The sequence below is a fragment of the Serinus canaria genome, chromosome 25 (assembly GCF_022539315.1).
Source record: "Serinus canaria isolate serCan28SL12 chromosome 25, serCan2020, whole genome shotgun sequence".
Lineage (NCBI taxonomy): Eukaryota > Metazoa > Chordata > Aves > Passeriformes > Fringillidae > Serinus > Serinus canaria.
In genome coordinates this window covers 12,021,436-12,036,555 of record NC_066338.1, presented here as the reverse complement: position 1 = coordinate 12,036,555, position 15,120 = coordinate 12,021,436, and the positions used below count along the sequence as shown (strand labels likewise).

Here is a 15,120-nt window from a genome sequence, read left to right as displayed (position 1 = left end):
AGCTCCGCGCGCCTACGTGCGTGCGTACGTGAGCGCGTACGTGCGTGCGCGGCCCCGCGGGCTGGCAGGACCCGGATCGGCGGCGGCGGCGGCAGGAGCTGGAGCGGGCCCCGGGGGCCCACGGCCGCCATCACGGATTTCCTGTGGGACAAGCGCACCGGGCTGGCTGCGAGGACGGTGCGTGTCGGCGCGGCGCGGGCCGGGGCGGCGCTGGCCGGGGCGGGGTGGGTAGGCCGCGGCCGGTGAGGGCGGCGCGGGGCGGGCCCTGTTTGCGGTTCCCGGCGGGGCCGCGGTGGGAATCGGCGGCCTGGGTGTCCCCGCGGGGGCGGTGGGGCCGGATGGCCCGGGGGAACCGGGTCGGGGCCTCCCCGCCGAGGCCGCCCCGCCCTCCACCCATCTCTCCCGGTGTCCCGGTGCTTCCGGCCCTGCACGGCGGAGGCCCCGCCCGGCGCGGCCGCCATCACCGTCCTCAAACCGGTTCCAGCCCCGCTGCGGAACGCAGCCCCGGTGCTCGTTCCACAGAGCCGGGCTTGGCGGGCCGCCAGCGCCGCCTTCGCGCTCCCTTCAGTCCGCGGCTGGAACCCGCGGGGCTCGGGGGGAACCCCGGGCAAAGCCCCCGTGCAGGCGGTACCGGGCCCGTGCCCCCGATCACCCCGCCGCCGGGGCCGGTTCGGCCTGTCCGAGCCCTGGCGGTGATGTCAGCGCTGGGCGGGGACGGGGACGCAGCCGGGGGCATTTTGGATGGGGGAAATTGCCGCGGGAGCTCCGGCTTCTCCTGTGGCCCTGGCCCAGATTGCCCGGAGAAGCTGTGGCTGCTCCATCCCTGGGGTGTTTAAAGCCAGGTTGGGCGAGTGTTGGAGCAACCTGGGCTAGTGGAAGGTGGCCCTGCACATGGCAGGGGGTGGGACTGAGTGAGCTTGATGGTCCCTCCCAGTTAACGTTCCATGATTCCATGAATTGTGCTTGGAACCGAAATCCGTGCGGGGAATGTTTGAGAGCTGTGGGGCAGGGCCTGGCGGGGTCTGAGGGGCTGCACTCGCTGTGCCGTGTCACCTCGGGATATCCTTGGCTCCAGCCTCTCCAGAGGGGCTGAGCTGAGACCCCCTGAGGGTCTGCAGGGCTCTGTTGGTGTCCTTTGGATCCCTTGGCTCCAGCCCCTCATGTTCCCCCAGAGGGGCAGAGCTGAGGGTCTGCAGGGCTCTGTAGGTGTCCTTTGGAAAGGGGGGGTTTGCTCCTGGGTGGTTCTCCGTGGACAGAGGGATGTGTGTCACCAATCTCCTGAGCTGGGAGAGATCCACAGGCATCAGCAAGTACTGATGTCCTTCCCCAGGACACCCCAACAATCCCAGCCTGTGCATCCCTGGGAGCATTGTCCAATCTCTCCTGGAGCTCTGGCAGCCAGCCTTTTCCTGATACCCTGCCTAAACCTCACTGACACAGCTCTAGCCATTCCATGGGGTGCTGTCACTGTCACACAGAGCAGAAACCAGAGCTGTCCCTCCTGGGGAAGCTGCAGCCCTCTGAGATCTCCCTTCAGTCTGAACTGAACAGACCAAACACCCCCAGACCCTTCCCCACCCTTGTGTTCCAGTGTAGATGTCACCTGGCAGGAAACCCGAGGCATCTCTTGAGGAGCTGGTCTCTGGGCATCCATTTCTGGATTAAGCACTGAGAGGCATTTTAAAAACCTTTATTCTATTCTCAGTCTCATAAGAAGAGTGAGAAAATACAGATGTTACAGTTCATGTCTTCACAATCAGAAATGAACTAGTTCTTAATTACAATGCATTATAATAATTTTTTGGCCCATCAGCTTTAGCCACACCATTCTGTAAATACCTTAAAGCAAATAATTTAAAATTACCCCTCATGGGCCCCACTACAATGCATCTTTCACAGATCTGTTTCTCCAAAATATCTTGTCTTACTTGCAAGGCCACCTATTGAAACTTCTGTCAGGCTTGGAGGATTTTCTGTAAATCCATTTCTCACATTGCCCAGGGACTCTGGTGATATCCAGGGCTTCATTTCACCTTCCCTCACCTTCCTTGGTGCTGCTTCCCTCCTTCCTGGGCAGCTTAAAGAGAAAAGGTGCAAAAGCTGTTCCTGGAGCTGTGGGCAGTAGAGATGGGTGTGAAGAAGGGATACAAACCTGGGAAAGAGAACAGGGCAAGATGACCATGGTGGGGTCTCATCCTGTCCTGTGGGGCTCTGGGGTCTCTCAGAGGTTGCTCTCCTCTCTCTCAGATCCCCTGGCACACTCACACACGTTTGGTTTCTGTCCCATGCAGCTGTTAATGCTGCCCTGCTGTCCCTATGGGTGCCTCACTGTCCCTCCTGTCCCCATGGAGGCTTCACAGGGTCCCTGCCATTCCCATAGGTGCCTTCTGTCCCCATGGGGGCCTCACAGGGTCCCTGCCATCCTCACAGGGTCCCCGCTGTCCCCACGGGGTCCCCGCTGTCCCCACAAGTGCCTCACTGTCCCACTGGGTGTCTCACAGGGTCCCCACTGTCCCCAGGGGGTCCCTGCTGTCCCCACGGGTGCCTGACAGTTCCTGCTGTCCCCACGGTGTCCCCACTGTCCCTACGGGTCCCTGAGTGTCCCCACTCTCCCCGCAGATGCCGCACTCCGGAAGCTGCCACTCCTCAGAGCGCAGCAGCTGCGGCAGTTACCACGGGGTCCCCGCTGTCCCCACAGGGTCCTTGCTGTCCCCAGGGTGTCCCCGCTGTCCCTACAGGTCCCTCAGTGTCCCCACAGATCCCTGAGTGTCCCCGCTGTCCCTGCAGATGCCACACTCCCGAAGGTACCGCTTGTCGGAGCACAGCAGCCGCGGCAGTTAACACGGGGTCCCCGCTGTCCCCTCAGGATCCCCGCTGTCCCCAGGGTGTCCCCGCTGTCCCCTCAGGGTCCCTGAGTGACCCCAGGGTGTCCCCACAGGTCCCTGAGTGTCCCCGCTGTCCCCACAGATGCCGCACTCCCAAAGGTACCGCTCATCGGTGCACAGCAGCCGTGGCAGTTACCACGGGGTCTCCGCTGTCCCCATGGGGTCTCCGCTGTCCCCATGGGGTCCCTGCTGTCCCCACAGGTCCCTGAGTGTCCCCGCTGTCCTCACAGATGCCACACTCCCGAAGGTGCCACTCGTCAGAGCACAGCAGCCGTGGCAGTTACCACGGGGTCCCCGCTGTCCCCACAGGGTCCTTGCTGTCCCCAGGGTGTCTCCGCTGTCCCTACAGGTCCCTCAGTGTCCCCGCTGTCCCCGCAGATGCCGCACTCCCGAAGGTACCGCTCGTCGGAGCGCAGCAGCCGCGGCAGTTACCACGGAGTCCCCGCTGTCCCCACAGGGTCCCTGCTGTCCCCAGGGTGTCCCCACAGGCCCCTGAGTGTCCCCGCTGTCCCCGCAGATGCCGCACTCCCGAAGGTACCGCTCGTCGGAGCGCAGCAGCCGCGGCAGTTACCACGAGCGCTACCGGAGCCGCAAGCACAAGCGGCGGCGGACACGGTCCCGGTCCAGCAGCAGCGAGCGGGACCGGCGGCACCGGCGGGAGGACAGCTACCACGTCCGATCCCGGAGGTGAGCGGGGCTCACACCTGCCCTCCTGCACAGAGTCACACGGGGGCTGGCTTGGGAGGGACCTCTGGGGTCACGCAGTGCACAGGAACACGTCCAGGTGGGTTTGGGATGGCTCCAGAGAGGGAGGTGCCATGCTTGCCCTGGGCAGCTGTGCCAGTGCTCTGCCACCCTCTGTGAGAACAACTTCCTGTCACTGGGCACTGTCCTGGCACCTGCCTTGGAGGTACTGATGTGCAATAATGAGATTTCCTGTCAGTCTTCTCCAGACTAACCTGACACATCTCCCACAGCCTCTGCTCATTAAGAGAGATGCTCCAGTCCCTTAATCATGGCCTAGTCATCCATACTCACCCAGGTTCCACGTGACCTGGGCCTGCTCTGAGCTGTCACAGCCTGGGCAGTGCTTGTCACCGAAGCCCCTCACTCCTCTCTTAGGGAAACTTCCCTGTCTGACACCCAGGAGCCCCTCTGGCAGTGCACCACCTGAGCTAGGACTGAGGCCCCTTCACAGCAGTGGCTTCAGTGACCCACTGTTTGCTCTGTTTGACTCCCTACACACCCCACACTCCCAGTCAGACCAGTTTCCTTGCTGGCTCAGCCCTGGTTTCTCACAGCAGAATCTCAGACATCTCAGTCCTAAAAAATGGTTTAATCTTGGTGCAATTACAAAGTAACAGCTCTAGCTGGTGCCTTCAAGGAGGGGTCCTGAACAAAGGACCCACTGAGCTTTTATCCCTTCACAGTTTCAGTACAGGAAGATCTGGGGTCCTCATCTCCAAGTGTCCCTCACCTGGCTGGGACACAGATCCCCTGTCCCCCTTGTTATCCCAAGGTTGACAGTTTGTGGCTTCTTGCCTTGGGCTCCCACCCCTCAAAGCACTGCAAAAGTTTTGGTGTTCCCAACATAACAAGGGCATGGAACTGTTGGAACAGGTCCATTGGAGGCTGGGAAGTTGTTAAGAGGACTGGAACACCTTTATGGAGAAAGGCTGAGAGAATTGGGGCTGGGAGAATTTCTAGCCTGGAGAAGAGAAGGTTGTGTGAAGACCACACAGCACCTTGCAGTATTAAAAGGGCCCTAAAAGGAAGCTGGAGAGGGACCCTCCATGAGGAACTGTAGTGATAGGACAAGGAGGAATGGGTACAAATTGAAAGAGAGAGAATTTAGGCTAGACATGAGGAAGATCTTCCCTGTGAGGGTGGTGAGACACGGGCACACAGGTTGGATGGGGCTGCCCCAACCCTATCAGTGTTCAAGGCCAGATTGGACAAGGCAGTCTGGTCTCGTGAGATGTGATGATGATCTTCAAGTCCACTCCAACCCCTCAACATTCCTCAGTGCAGGAATGTGCTCCCTGTTGATGGAGTGACCAAATTATTCTTTGTCTGCTTAAAAAGGCAAAAAGCCCAGAAGTTTCTCTCCTCAATTTGGTACAAAGATAACCTCATAGGACCTTTGGGACTTCAGCTCAGACCTGGGGCTGCCCGATTGGACAGAGGCCAAGAGGTCCAGCCTAGGTAATTTGTTGGACAGTAATTCACTAGAAAAAGAAGAGAACAAAGGGAATAATCTCTTTTGTGGGGTGTTTCAGCAGGAGCAAGGACCTCTTTCCCCTGGCTCAGTTTTTCCCTGTAAGAGCTTTTTTATTTTGCCTTTTATTAAACCTTTTTCCATTTCCAACACTACCTCAGAAGCCATCCTGCTACTTCTATACCATTTGGGGTAGCTGGGCTATCTCAGGTGTCTGGGTCCCTCTGAGAGCAAAAACCAAGCCAGGGGCAAGAGGTTTTTCTCTGTAAGAGCTTGCCTTTTATTAAACCTTTCTACATTTCCAACACTACCTCAGAAGCCATCCTGCTAATTTTTGCCGTTTGGAGTAGCTGGGCTATCTCAGATGTGCTGGGTCCCTCTGAGAGCAAGAACCTCTTGCCCTGTCTTGGCTTTTCCCTGTAAGAGCTTTTTAAATTTGCCTTTTATTAAACCTTTGTCCATTTCCAACACCACCTCAGAAGCCATCCTGCTAAATTTTTTTGCCATTTGGAGTAGCAGAGCTATCTCAGGCGTGCTGGGTCCCTCTGAGAGCAAAAACCAAGCCGGGGCAAGAGGTTTTTCTCTGTAAGAGCTTTTTAAATTTGCCTTTTATTAAACCTTTGTCCATTTCCAACACCACCTCAGAAGCCATCCTGCTAAATTTGTGCCAATTGGGGTAGCTTGGCTATCTCAGGTGTGCTAGGTCCCTCTGAGAGCAAAAACCAAGCCAGGGGAACCTCTTGCCCTGGCTTGGTTTTCTCCCTGTAAGAGCTTTTTTACTTTGCCTTTTAATAAACCTTTTTCTGTTTCCGACACTACTTTAGAAGCCATCCTGCTACTTTTATACCATTTGGGGGAGCAGAGCTATCTCAGGTGTGCTTGGTCCCTCTGAGAGCAAGAACCTCTTGCCCTGGCTTGGCTTTTCCCTGTTGGAGCTTTTTAAGTTTGCCTTTTATTAAACTTCTTTCTGTTTCCAACACCACCTCAGAAGCCATCCTGCTAAATTTTTGCCATTTGGGGTAGCTGGGCTGTCTCAGGTGTGCTGGGTTCCTCTGAGAGCAAAAACCAAGCCAGGGGCAAGAGGTTTTTCTCTGTAAGAGCTTGCCTTTTATTAAACCTTTCTACATTTCCAACACTACCTCAGAAGCCATCCTGCTAATTTTTGCCATTTTGAGTAGCAGAGCTATCTCAGGTGTGCTGGGTCCCTCTGAGAGCAAGAACCTCTTGCTCTGTCTTGGCTTTTCCCTGTAAGAGCTTTTAAAATTTGCCTTTTATTAAACCTTTTTACATTTCCAGCACTACTCCAGAAGCCATCCTGCTAAATTTTTTGCCATTTTGAGTAGCTGAGCTGTCTCAGGCGTGCTGGGTCCCTCTGAGAGCACGAACCTCTTGCCCTGGCTTGGCTTTTCCCTGTAAGAGCTTTTTAAATTTGCCTTTTATTAAACCTTTGTCCATTTCCAACACCACCTCAGAAGCCATCCTGCTAAATTTTTGCCATTCGGGGTAGCTGGGCTATCTCAGGCGTGCTGGATCCCTCTGAGAGGGACTAACACATCCTCCCCTCCACATCCCCGTGCCCAGCTACGACGACCACTCTGCAGACCGAAGGGCCTACGACCGGCGTTACTGTGACAGCTACCGGCGCAACGACTACAGCCGCGAGCGGGGCGATGCCTACTACGAGCCCGAGTACCGACATTCCTACGAGTACCGGCGCTCCCGGGACCGCGAGGGCAGCTACCGGAGCTGCAAAAGCAGCCGGCGTAAGCACAGGCGGAGGCGGCGCCGCAGCCGGTCCTTTAGCCGCTCCTCATCGGTGAGTATCCTGCTGTGCTGCGCCTGCCCTGTAACCTTTCTCTCTCCCAGGTGCTGAGCTGGGTAAGTAGAAAACTCACTTTCTAAACGCTCTCTCCGAGTCGGCTTGAGCTCTCTGTGTGTGTGTGTGTGTGTGTGTTTTAGAGGAGTTTTGGTGCAGAGCGTTGCTGCCCACGTCCCTGTGCGCCTTGGCTGGCGCTGCCCGGTGCCAGCTGGGCACGGGTGGCTCAGGCCCTCTCTCAGGTGGGAGGACAGGAGTGCCCCGCGAGGCTGGCGGGTCCCCAGGGTGGTGCTGCATCTCCTCCCGTTCAGTGATGCTTATGGAGCGCTGTGTAGGAGCCCCAGCCAGGCAGGATTTGTGCAAGGCTTGAACAGCCAGCGCTCAGCTGGTCCCAGTCCCAGAGAGCCTGTGACAGGTGACTGCCCCTGTGGTCCCTGTTTTGGGCTCTGGCTCTGAGGGTTAGACCCTGCTCCAGAGCAGGATCCTCCTGGGTGGGCCCAGCTGATGTGGGCTTTGTGGAGGAGCAGAGCTTTTGGAACACTCGGCTCAAGTGGAGGTAGAACCATCCCAGGCTCTTCCCGGAAGCATCCCTGGCTTTCTCTTCTTGTCTGTTCTGCTGATCACCTTCCACGTCTGTTAGACCCCAGACACATTCTTTGCTCTGTGTGTGGAGCTCTCAGTGTTGTCTGGTCTGTTCTGGCTCTATGTCCAGGGAGGGGATCGGGGGCTGGATTTGGGTCCCAAGTCTGCTGGCTGGTTGCTCCCAGGTATGGGGATACTTAGCTGAGGAACCGAAGGCAGGAATTTTCTCTTCTCTGGCATAAACCTCTTATCTGCCTCATCCCAGGGCTGTCCCTGTTCCCTGATGGGTTCTGCTTCTCTTCTGGAAGTTAGTCCTTCCAGGATCAGCTTCTTTGGGGGAGGGTCTAGGAAGAAGTGTCCATCTTCCCCAGGCAGTCACTGCGAACTTTCCATTTTGGATGGATCATTGTATCTAAAGCTGCTTTTCTGAAATCTCGGAGTTCATCTTTCCCTGTGTGTCGGGGCTGGGGGAAGCTGTGTGGGCAGTTATTGGAGTGGGATAGGGGTGCCTGTGGGGGCAGCCTGGGCTCGTGCAGGACCTCCCAGCCAGCACCTGCCTCCTGCTGCCCCTGCTCTGCGGCGGCCATGGGGCTGGGGAGCCCCTCCCCGTGGCCTCTGGCCCTCGGCGTGCTCAGGCAGTCCCCAGGACCCAAAGGCCGGTGCTGTTCCTCTCTGAGCCCCCGTGGGAGTGAGAGCAGCCAGCCCTTTCCATGCCCCTCAGCTCCCTCACTCTGACAGCTCTGCTGTCACTCTGGTTTGGGTTGGGGCTGTTTGTAGGTTCTTTTTTTCTTATTTTTTTCTTTTTTTTTTTCTTTTTCTTTTTTTTTCCTTTTTTTTTTTTTTTTGCTACAACGAAAAGCAAACTGTTTTTTTCTTTTCTGAGCTAGTGTGTTGTATCTTGACATGTTCCCTTGCAATATCCCTATCGTTATATATTCCTCTGTGCCGTATGAATTGGCTGGGAATCTCCTCCTGCAACCCCTCCTCAAACAACCATGTGAATTTCCAAACCAACCAATGCGTGACGCTGGCTGCTGCGCTGGTTTGAAAATCTGATTGGTGAATGATGAATTCCCTGTCTGCCTGGGCCAGCAGCGGAGTCGACAGAGCAGCAGAAGGGCCAAGAGTGTGGAGGACGACGACGAGGGGCATCTGATCTATCGCGTCGGCGACTGGCTACAAGAAAGATGTACAGCCAAATCGTAACATAATTTAGCTCTCTAGTTAAGCTCCCATCGCAGTCGCAGATCTGTCTTATCTTTCTGTTTCATTTTATTTTCATTGTTTATTAAAGAGAAACCCTCTCCTTTTCCTTCCCCTTTTGTTAAAGCTACGTTTATATTGTGTATTGTTACTGAAGTGGCAGGGAATTAGGGCAGCTGCCTTGTGCAGCCGGTGTCAGCCTTCCGCTGCTCCGGTCTCTCCAGCTGTGTGCAGGTTAGGTGTTGCAATGCATTCTCCTCTGCCCTGTGTATCGCTGCAGCCAGGTCCTGCTCCCTCTCTCAGCTCCTTCCCTCTCCTTCTCTCCCTCCCAGATGAGATTATCAGCACCCTGGGGGAAGGGACCTTCGGCAGAGTGGTGCAGTGCATGGATCACCGGAGGTATGTGGGGAAAGGGGAGCCTTTTGGGTATAATGTGGGAGCCTGGGGGTGAAAATCAGTCTCTTGGTTTCCAAAATCCTCTGCTGCTCCAGGCTCTCACCCGCTTTGTGTTGCCCATGTGCTGGGGGAAGCTTTAGGGCTGTTTTGTAGGGAGGGAAAAGGACACCTTTGGTGGACACCCCTTAATAATAACCTGCTTGAGCAAGGGAGGCTGATCAGAAGGTCCCTTTCACAGGGCACAGCCCCTCTAACCTGCTCAGGTCTCACCTTGTGCTTTCTTCCTGTTTCTCCCACAGGGGTGGTGCACGTGTTGCTCTGAAAATCATTAAAAACGTAGAGAAATACAAAGAGGCTGCTCGACTGGAAATCAACGTGCTGGAGAAAATCAACGAGAAGGATCCTGAGAACACAAAGTGAGTGTGCTCTTGGTGTTCAGCAGGAAGGGCTGGTTTCAGGGCTGGGGTGGAAGAGGTGCTTGAACGTGATCTAGATAGTTTTGGAAGCACCTTGGCTTGCTGTGAGATACAGACTGAGCAGGGAAAGGAGGAGGCTGATGCAGGGGTGACACAGCTGAGTGGTGCCTGCAGAACTGTTCCCAACTGGAATGTTTCTGTTAGTCTCTGTGTCAGGATGTTTGACTGGTTTGACTACCACGGCCACATGTGCATCTCCTTCGAGCTGCTGGGGCTCAGCACCTTTGATTTCCTGAAGGATAACAACTACCTGCCTTACCCCATCCACCAAGTACGGCACATGGCCTTCCAGGTGTGCCAGGCTGTGAAGTGTAAGTGTTCCCTGATGCTCTCCCCCTGCTTTGGGCTGACCTGGGAGCTGAGTAGGTTGCACTTCTGCAACTGGTGGCCCAGAGCAACAAGTTTTAGCTGTGGTTCTGAGCCTGAGCCTTCCTGCCCCACTGGGAGTGAATCCTCTTCATTTTCTGATGCTTGTGGGCTGGCAGTAGCTCAGAGCACTCCAGCATCCACCCCCCTGCATCTTCAGGCGATCAATACAAGAAATCCTTGTGCTTCTACTGAAGCATCGTGGCCTGGGCTTTGCCTGGCTGTTCACACCCAGGTTGAAATGTGGCTTAAACTGGTGCCAGTATGAGCAAACTGGACCAATGATGGCTTTTTTGTGGGGGTGCAGCCTTGTTCTACTTCTCTCCCCTCACCCAGACTCTCTTTGCTCCCTCAGTTCTGCATGACAATAAACTCACCCACACTGACCTCAAGCCAGAGAACATCCTCTTTGTGAACTCTGACTACGAGCTCTCCTACAACCTGGAAAAGGTAACACACAGCCTCACTTGGGTCTCCTCTTGGTGTCCCTGACCTTGCCAGAGGGCTCAGACACAGCCCCAGGGAATGTGGACTCTGTGCAGTCCTTCAGGGCTTTGCATGATCTGCCAGGCAGGGCTGAGTGAGCCGTGGCTGGTGGTGGGAGCTTGTGTGGGGCTGCCAAAGCTTTCCCCTCCTGTGGTGCCCTCAGCTGGGTAAGGCAGGGGCTGGAGGAGCTGCCAGGTGATGGATCCCATTGTCCTCCCTGCAGAAACGGGATGAGAGGAGCGTGAAGAGCACGGCCATCAGGGTGGTGGACTTTGGCAGTGCCACCTTTGACCATGAGCATCACAGCACCATCGTCTCCACCAGGCACTACCGGGCCCCCGAAGTCATCCTGGGTAAGGTGCCCCTGGGTCTCTGTGCCCCTTGTACCCCACTGGGCTGGGGAGTGTTGGGCTTCCACATGATTCAGGAATTTTCTGGGTTTGCCCTGGGAGATGAGAAGTGCTTGGTTCAACAGCTCTGCAGTGCTGTTTCCTGGGAACTCCATGGTTACAGCCCTGTCATTATTCTGGGTTTGTTCCACCTGGAGAAAAGGAGGTTCAGGGGGGACCCTCTCACTCTCCACAGCTTCCTCATGATGGGTTGGGCTCTGCTCCCAGGGAGCAAGGGACAGTACAAGAAGAAATGGCCTCAAGTTGTGCTGTGGTTGGACATCAGGAGGAATTTCTTCCTGGAAAGGGCAGTCAGGCATTGGAAGGGGCTGCCCAGGGAGGTTTGGAGTCCCCATTCCTGGAGGTATCCAAGGAATGGCTCGAGTGGCACTCAGTGTCCTGGACTTGGTGACCAGGTGGGAATTGGTCACAGGTTGGAGTTGGTGATCTTGAAGGTCCTTTCCAACCTTACTGATCCACCATCAGCTGGTGGTTTGGCAGTGCTGCCAGCTGGGCAGTGTATTGCCAGCAGAGCACCAGCAGCCTGGCTGGGATAGGATGTTATTTATTTTTTTTTATTAGTTATTTATTTTTAAAAGAAAGAGGGATTTGGACTCTTGGGTTGTAACTGGATAATTTATTTAAACAACATTTGTTTTTCAGAGCTTGGCTGGAGTCAGCCCTGTGATGTGTGGAGTATTGGCTGCATCATCTTTGAGTATTATGTGGGTTTCACCCTTTTCCAGGTGAGAACTGTGTTGTGTGGGTACTTCCCAACTGGTGAGAGGATGCTGGCTGCTTCCCTGAGACTGATGGGGGTTCCTCCATCACTGCAGTCCTGTAGAGACATCCGAGGTGTTGGCCAGGGGGGGTTCTGGGTGGGGGAATACCCAGGGCTGGAGGCAGAACCCCTGGAATCTATTCCATGCCTTCCCTTTACATTTCTCTCTCCCAGACACATGACAACCGGGAGCACCTGGCCATGATGGAGAGGATTTTGGGGCCAATTCCTTCTCGAATGGTCCGGAAGACAAGGTGAGCAAGGCCAGCTGGGCACTGCAGGTGTGCCAGCCCTCCTGCTCCACGGGCAGTGCTTCTCCCTGGGGGAGATCCCACTTTGGAGCCAATCAGCTGAGTCCCACTGGGGCTGACACCTTGCTGCTGCTGCAGGGTGTGTTGTGCTCAGGTGTAACCTGCTGCCACCTGTTACTCTGACAGGAAACAGAAATATTTCTACCACGGCCGCCTGGACTGGGATGAGAACACCTCAGCTGGACGCTACGTTCGGGAGAACTGCAAACCACTGCGGGTAAGGCAGCTTGGCCCCTCCTCAGGTTCTCCCTCTGGGCATGTTTGGGCCAGCAGAAAGGTGGTTGAAGGGAGCCTTGCCTGTCCCAGCAACAGGAAGCTGCAGCAGCCTGAGTTTAATCTGAAGTGCAGGACAAGGAGAGCATGGAAAGTTCAGAAAGTGCCTGGGGAAGGGAGGGTGTGTGAAAATCTGTCAGTTCTGGATAGAGGAGTGCAGAGCTCAGCTCCAGGCTGAGTGATGGTGTGAACAAACCAGGGAACATCCCTGAGCCCCGGGGAACATCCCAGGACAGGCTGTAGCCTCCCTGAGCCTGGGGAACATCCCAGGACAGGCTGTAGCCTCCCTGAGCCTGGGGAACATCCCAGCACAGGCTGTAGCCTCCCTGAGCCTGGGGAACATCCCAGCACAGGCTGTAGCCTCCCTGAGCCTGGGGAACATCCCAGCACAGGCTGTAGCCTCCCTGAGCCCGGGGAACATCCCAGGGCAGGCTGTAGCCTCCCTGAGCCTGGGGAACATCCCAGCACAGGCTGTAGCCTCCCTGAGCACGGGGAACATCCCAGGACAGGCTGTAGCCTCCCTGAGCACGGGGAACATCCCAGGGCAGGCTGTAGCCTCCCTGAGACGGGGAACATCCCAGCACAGGCTGTAGCCTCCCTGAGCCCGGGGAACATCCCAGGGCAGGCTGTAGCCTCCCTGAGCACGGGGAACATCCCAGGGCAGGCTGTAGCCTCCCTGAGCCCGGGGAACATCCCAGGGCAGGCTGTAGCCTCCCTGAGCCTGGGGAACATCCCAGCACAGGCTGTAGCCTCCCTGAGCCTGGGGAACATCCCAGGACAGGCTGTAGCCTCCCTGAGCACGGGGAACATCCCAGCACAGGCTGTAGCCTCCCTGAGCCTGGGGAACATCCCAGGACAGGCTGTAGCCTCCCTGAGCCTGGGGAACATCCCAGGACAGGCTGTAGCCTCCCTGAGCCCGGGGAACATCCCAGCACAGGCTGTAGCCTCCCTGAGCCCGGGGAACATCCCAGCACAGGCTGTAGCCTCCCTGAGCCTGGGGAACATCCCAGGGGAGGCTGTAGCCTCCCTGAGCACGGGGAACATCCCAGGACAGGCTGTAGCCTCCCTGAGCCGGGGAACATCCCAGGGCAGGCTGTAGCCTCCCTGAGCCTGGGGAACATCCCAGCACGGCTGTAGCCTCCCTGAGCACGGGGAACATCCCAGGGCAGGCTGTAGCCTCCCTGAGCCTGGGGAACATCCCAGCACAGGTTGTAGCCTCCCTGAGCCTGACCTTCCCCCTCCACCTGGCAGCGATACCTGACCTCGGAGGCCGAGGACCATCACCGCCTGTTCGACCTCATTGAGAGCATGCTGGAGTACGAGCCCTCCAAGCGTGTCACCCTGGCTGAGGCCCTCAAGCACCCCTTCTTTGACATGCTGGGCATGGAGCCCAGCACAAAAATGTGGGACTCGAGCCGGGACATCAGCCGGTGACGCCACAGGTGCCAGCCAGCCCTCGGATTCTAGCCCCCGTGGAGGCCTGTGTGATTTCTATTCAGACACTTGGTGCTTTTTTTTTTTATAAACATGAGATGAACTTCCTGGACACGTTTGTAAAGCTGTTAATATGTGAGATACTGTAAATAGCCCAGATTCTCTGTCGGCCTAGGAGCACCACGGGCCTGACCTGCTGTCGCTGCTGCCGTTCTCGTGAGGTGAGGGGGGCCTGTGTGTCCGTGCTGTAAATACCTCTGGTCCTGTGTTGCTTTGTCTCCTGTTCTGCCCTCCTCAGTGTAAATACTCCAGGACTCGCAGCTCTCTGTAGCTTATCTGTTTCCTTGTAAGTTATGGAACTGGTGGGACTGCATGGGAATTATTTTTTGGATCAATGTCATAGCCCATCCCCACACCAGAGTTTTATAAGAATTTTGTACAGTCTTTGTGAAAAATAAATAAATATGAAGTGAATAAAGCACCTGGTCTGGGTTTGGCCTGACAGCAGCTGATCCTGGGGTTGTTCTGCTGTGCCCTGTGGGGGGAAGGAGAGGGATGAAAGGGGCTTTGTGCTCCAGCTGTATCCACCTGCACCATTCCTCCCAAGCCTACACTGAGTAGGAGCTGCTGTTGGCCCTCAGGGCTGCAGCTGGACCTGAGTAGATGCTGTTGTGGGGCAGAAAACCAGAGACTGGCCCTTTTTCATGCCCTGGGTCCACTGTTGGGGTGGGAGGCAGAGAAAGGACAGTAGGGCCCTCGGACAGGGCTTCCCTGAGACTGATGGTGGTTCCTCCATCACTGCAGTCCTGTAGAGACACCCAAGGTGTTGGCCAGGAAGGGGTTCTGGGGTTCTGTTCTCTTACCTGAAGGAACCTCTCAGCCTTAGCTGGGCAGTGCTGGCTGCTGGTGATGGCTGTTGGGTTCTCAGGAGCTCACATCCAGCTGTCCTACACCCACCCCAGGGCTGGCTGTGTCTTCTTGACTCTTCCCAGCTCTGCAGGGAGGCTGGGCCTTGGTTTGGGCTGTTCCTTGGGCATTGTTGGGGCTGTGTCACAGCTGATGGCAGGGGGGCAGTCTCACTGGGGTGTGGGTGACAGATGTGCTCTGCTGTGGCACCATCAGGCTGTGCCAGGCTGTCACCATGCAGAGGGGAAAGGAAATGTCTGGTTTGACCTGGAGTGAGCATGGGGAGCCTCGGAAGGGTGACACTGAGCCATCTCCACCCAACTCCCCTCCCCTGCCTCCCGAGGCAGCAGGGGCAGATGCTGTCCCACTGCCCCTTTGCCCAGCCCCACACTGAGGCAGGAGGAGAATTAAATTGTCTGAGTCACACCTTAGACTTCAAGAAAATAACAAACTCATGCTGATGTCCAAAACCCAAATCCACAGCTTCCACCTCTGCCAGGAGCAGCTCCAGGTTTGGGCTGAGGTGGGAGCTCACCTGTGGGGTTCACATGTCACTCTCAGTCTGTTCAAAGGGTTAAGAGTATTTTTAGCAATCTGC

The 15,120-nt window shown here is 56.3% G+C and overlaps 1 protein-coding gene across 3 annotated transcripts; it reads left to right on the top strand.

The window, feature by feature from the left end:
- The first annotated feature begins 14 nt into the window (after window positions 1-14).
- Window positions 15-14,094, top strand: CLK2 (CDC like kinase 2). Of its 3 annotated transcripts, none has more exons than XM_030232028.2 (13): window positions 15-177; window positions 3,403-3,572; window positions 6,685-6,919; window positions 8,597-8,690; window positions 9,037-9,103; window positions 9,400-9,516; window positions 9,721-9,887; window positions 10,298-10,392; window positions 10,652-10,781; window positions 11,481-11,563; window positions 11,773-11,852; window positions 12,036-12,126; window positions 13,434-14,094. In XM_030232028.2, exons 2-13 carry the CDS (start codon window positions 3,403-3,405, stop codon window positions 13,614-13,616), a joined length of 1,512 nt encoding a protein of 503 aa, XP_030087888.1. In that variant the 5' UTR covers window positions 15-177; the 3' UTR covers window positions 13,617-14,094. The 3 variants fall into 3 exon arrangements, with proteins under 3 accessions (XP_030087888.1, XP_030087885.1, XP_050840307.1); XM_030232025.2 differs by having other exon boundaries at window positions 8,594-8,690; XM_050984350.1 differs by lacking the exons at window positions 15-177; window positions 3,403-3,572; window positions 8,597-8,690 and having other exon boundaries at window positions 6,780-6,919.
- The last annotated feature ends 1,026 nt before the right edge of the window (window positions 14,095-15,120 follow it).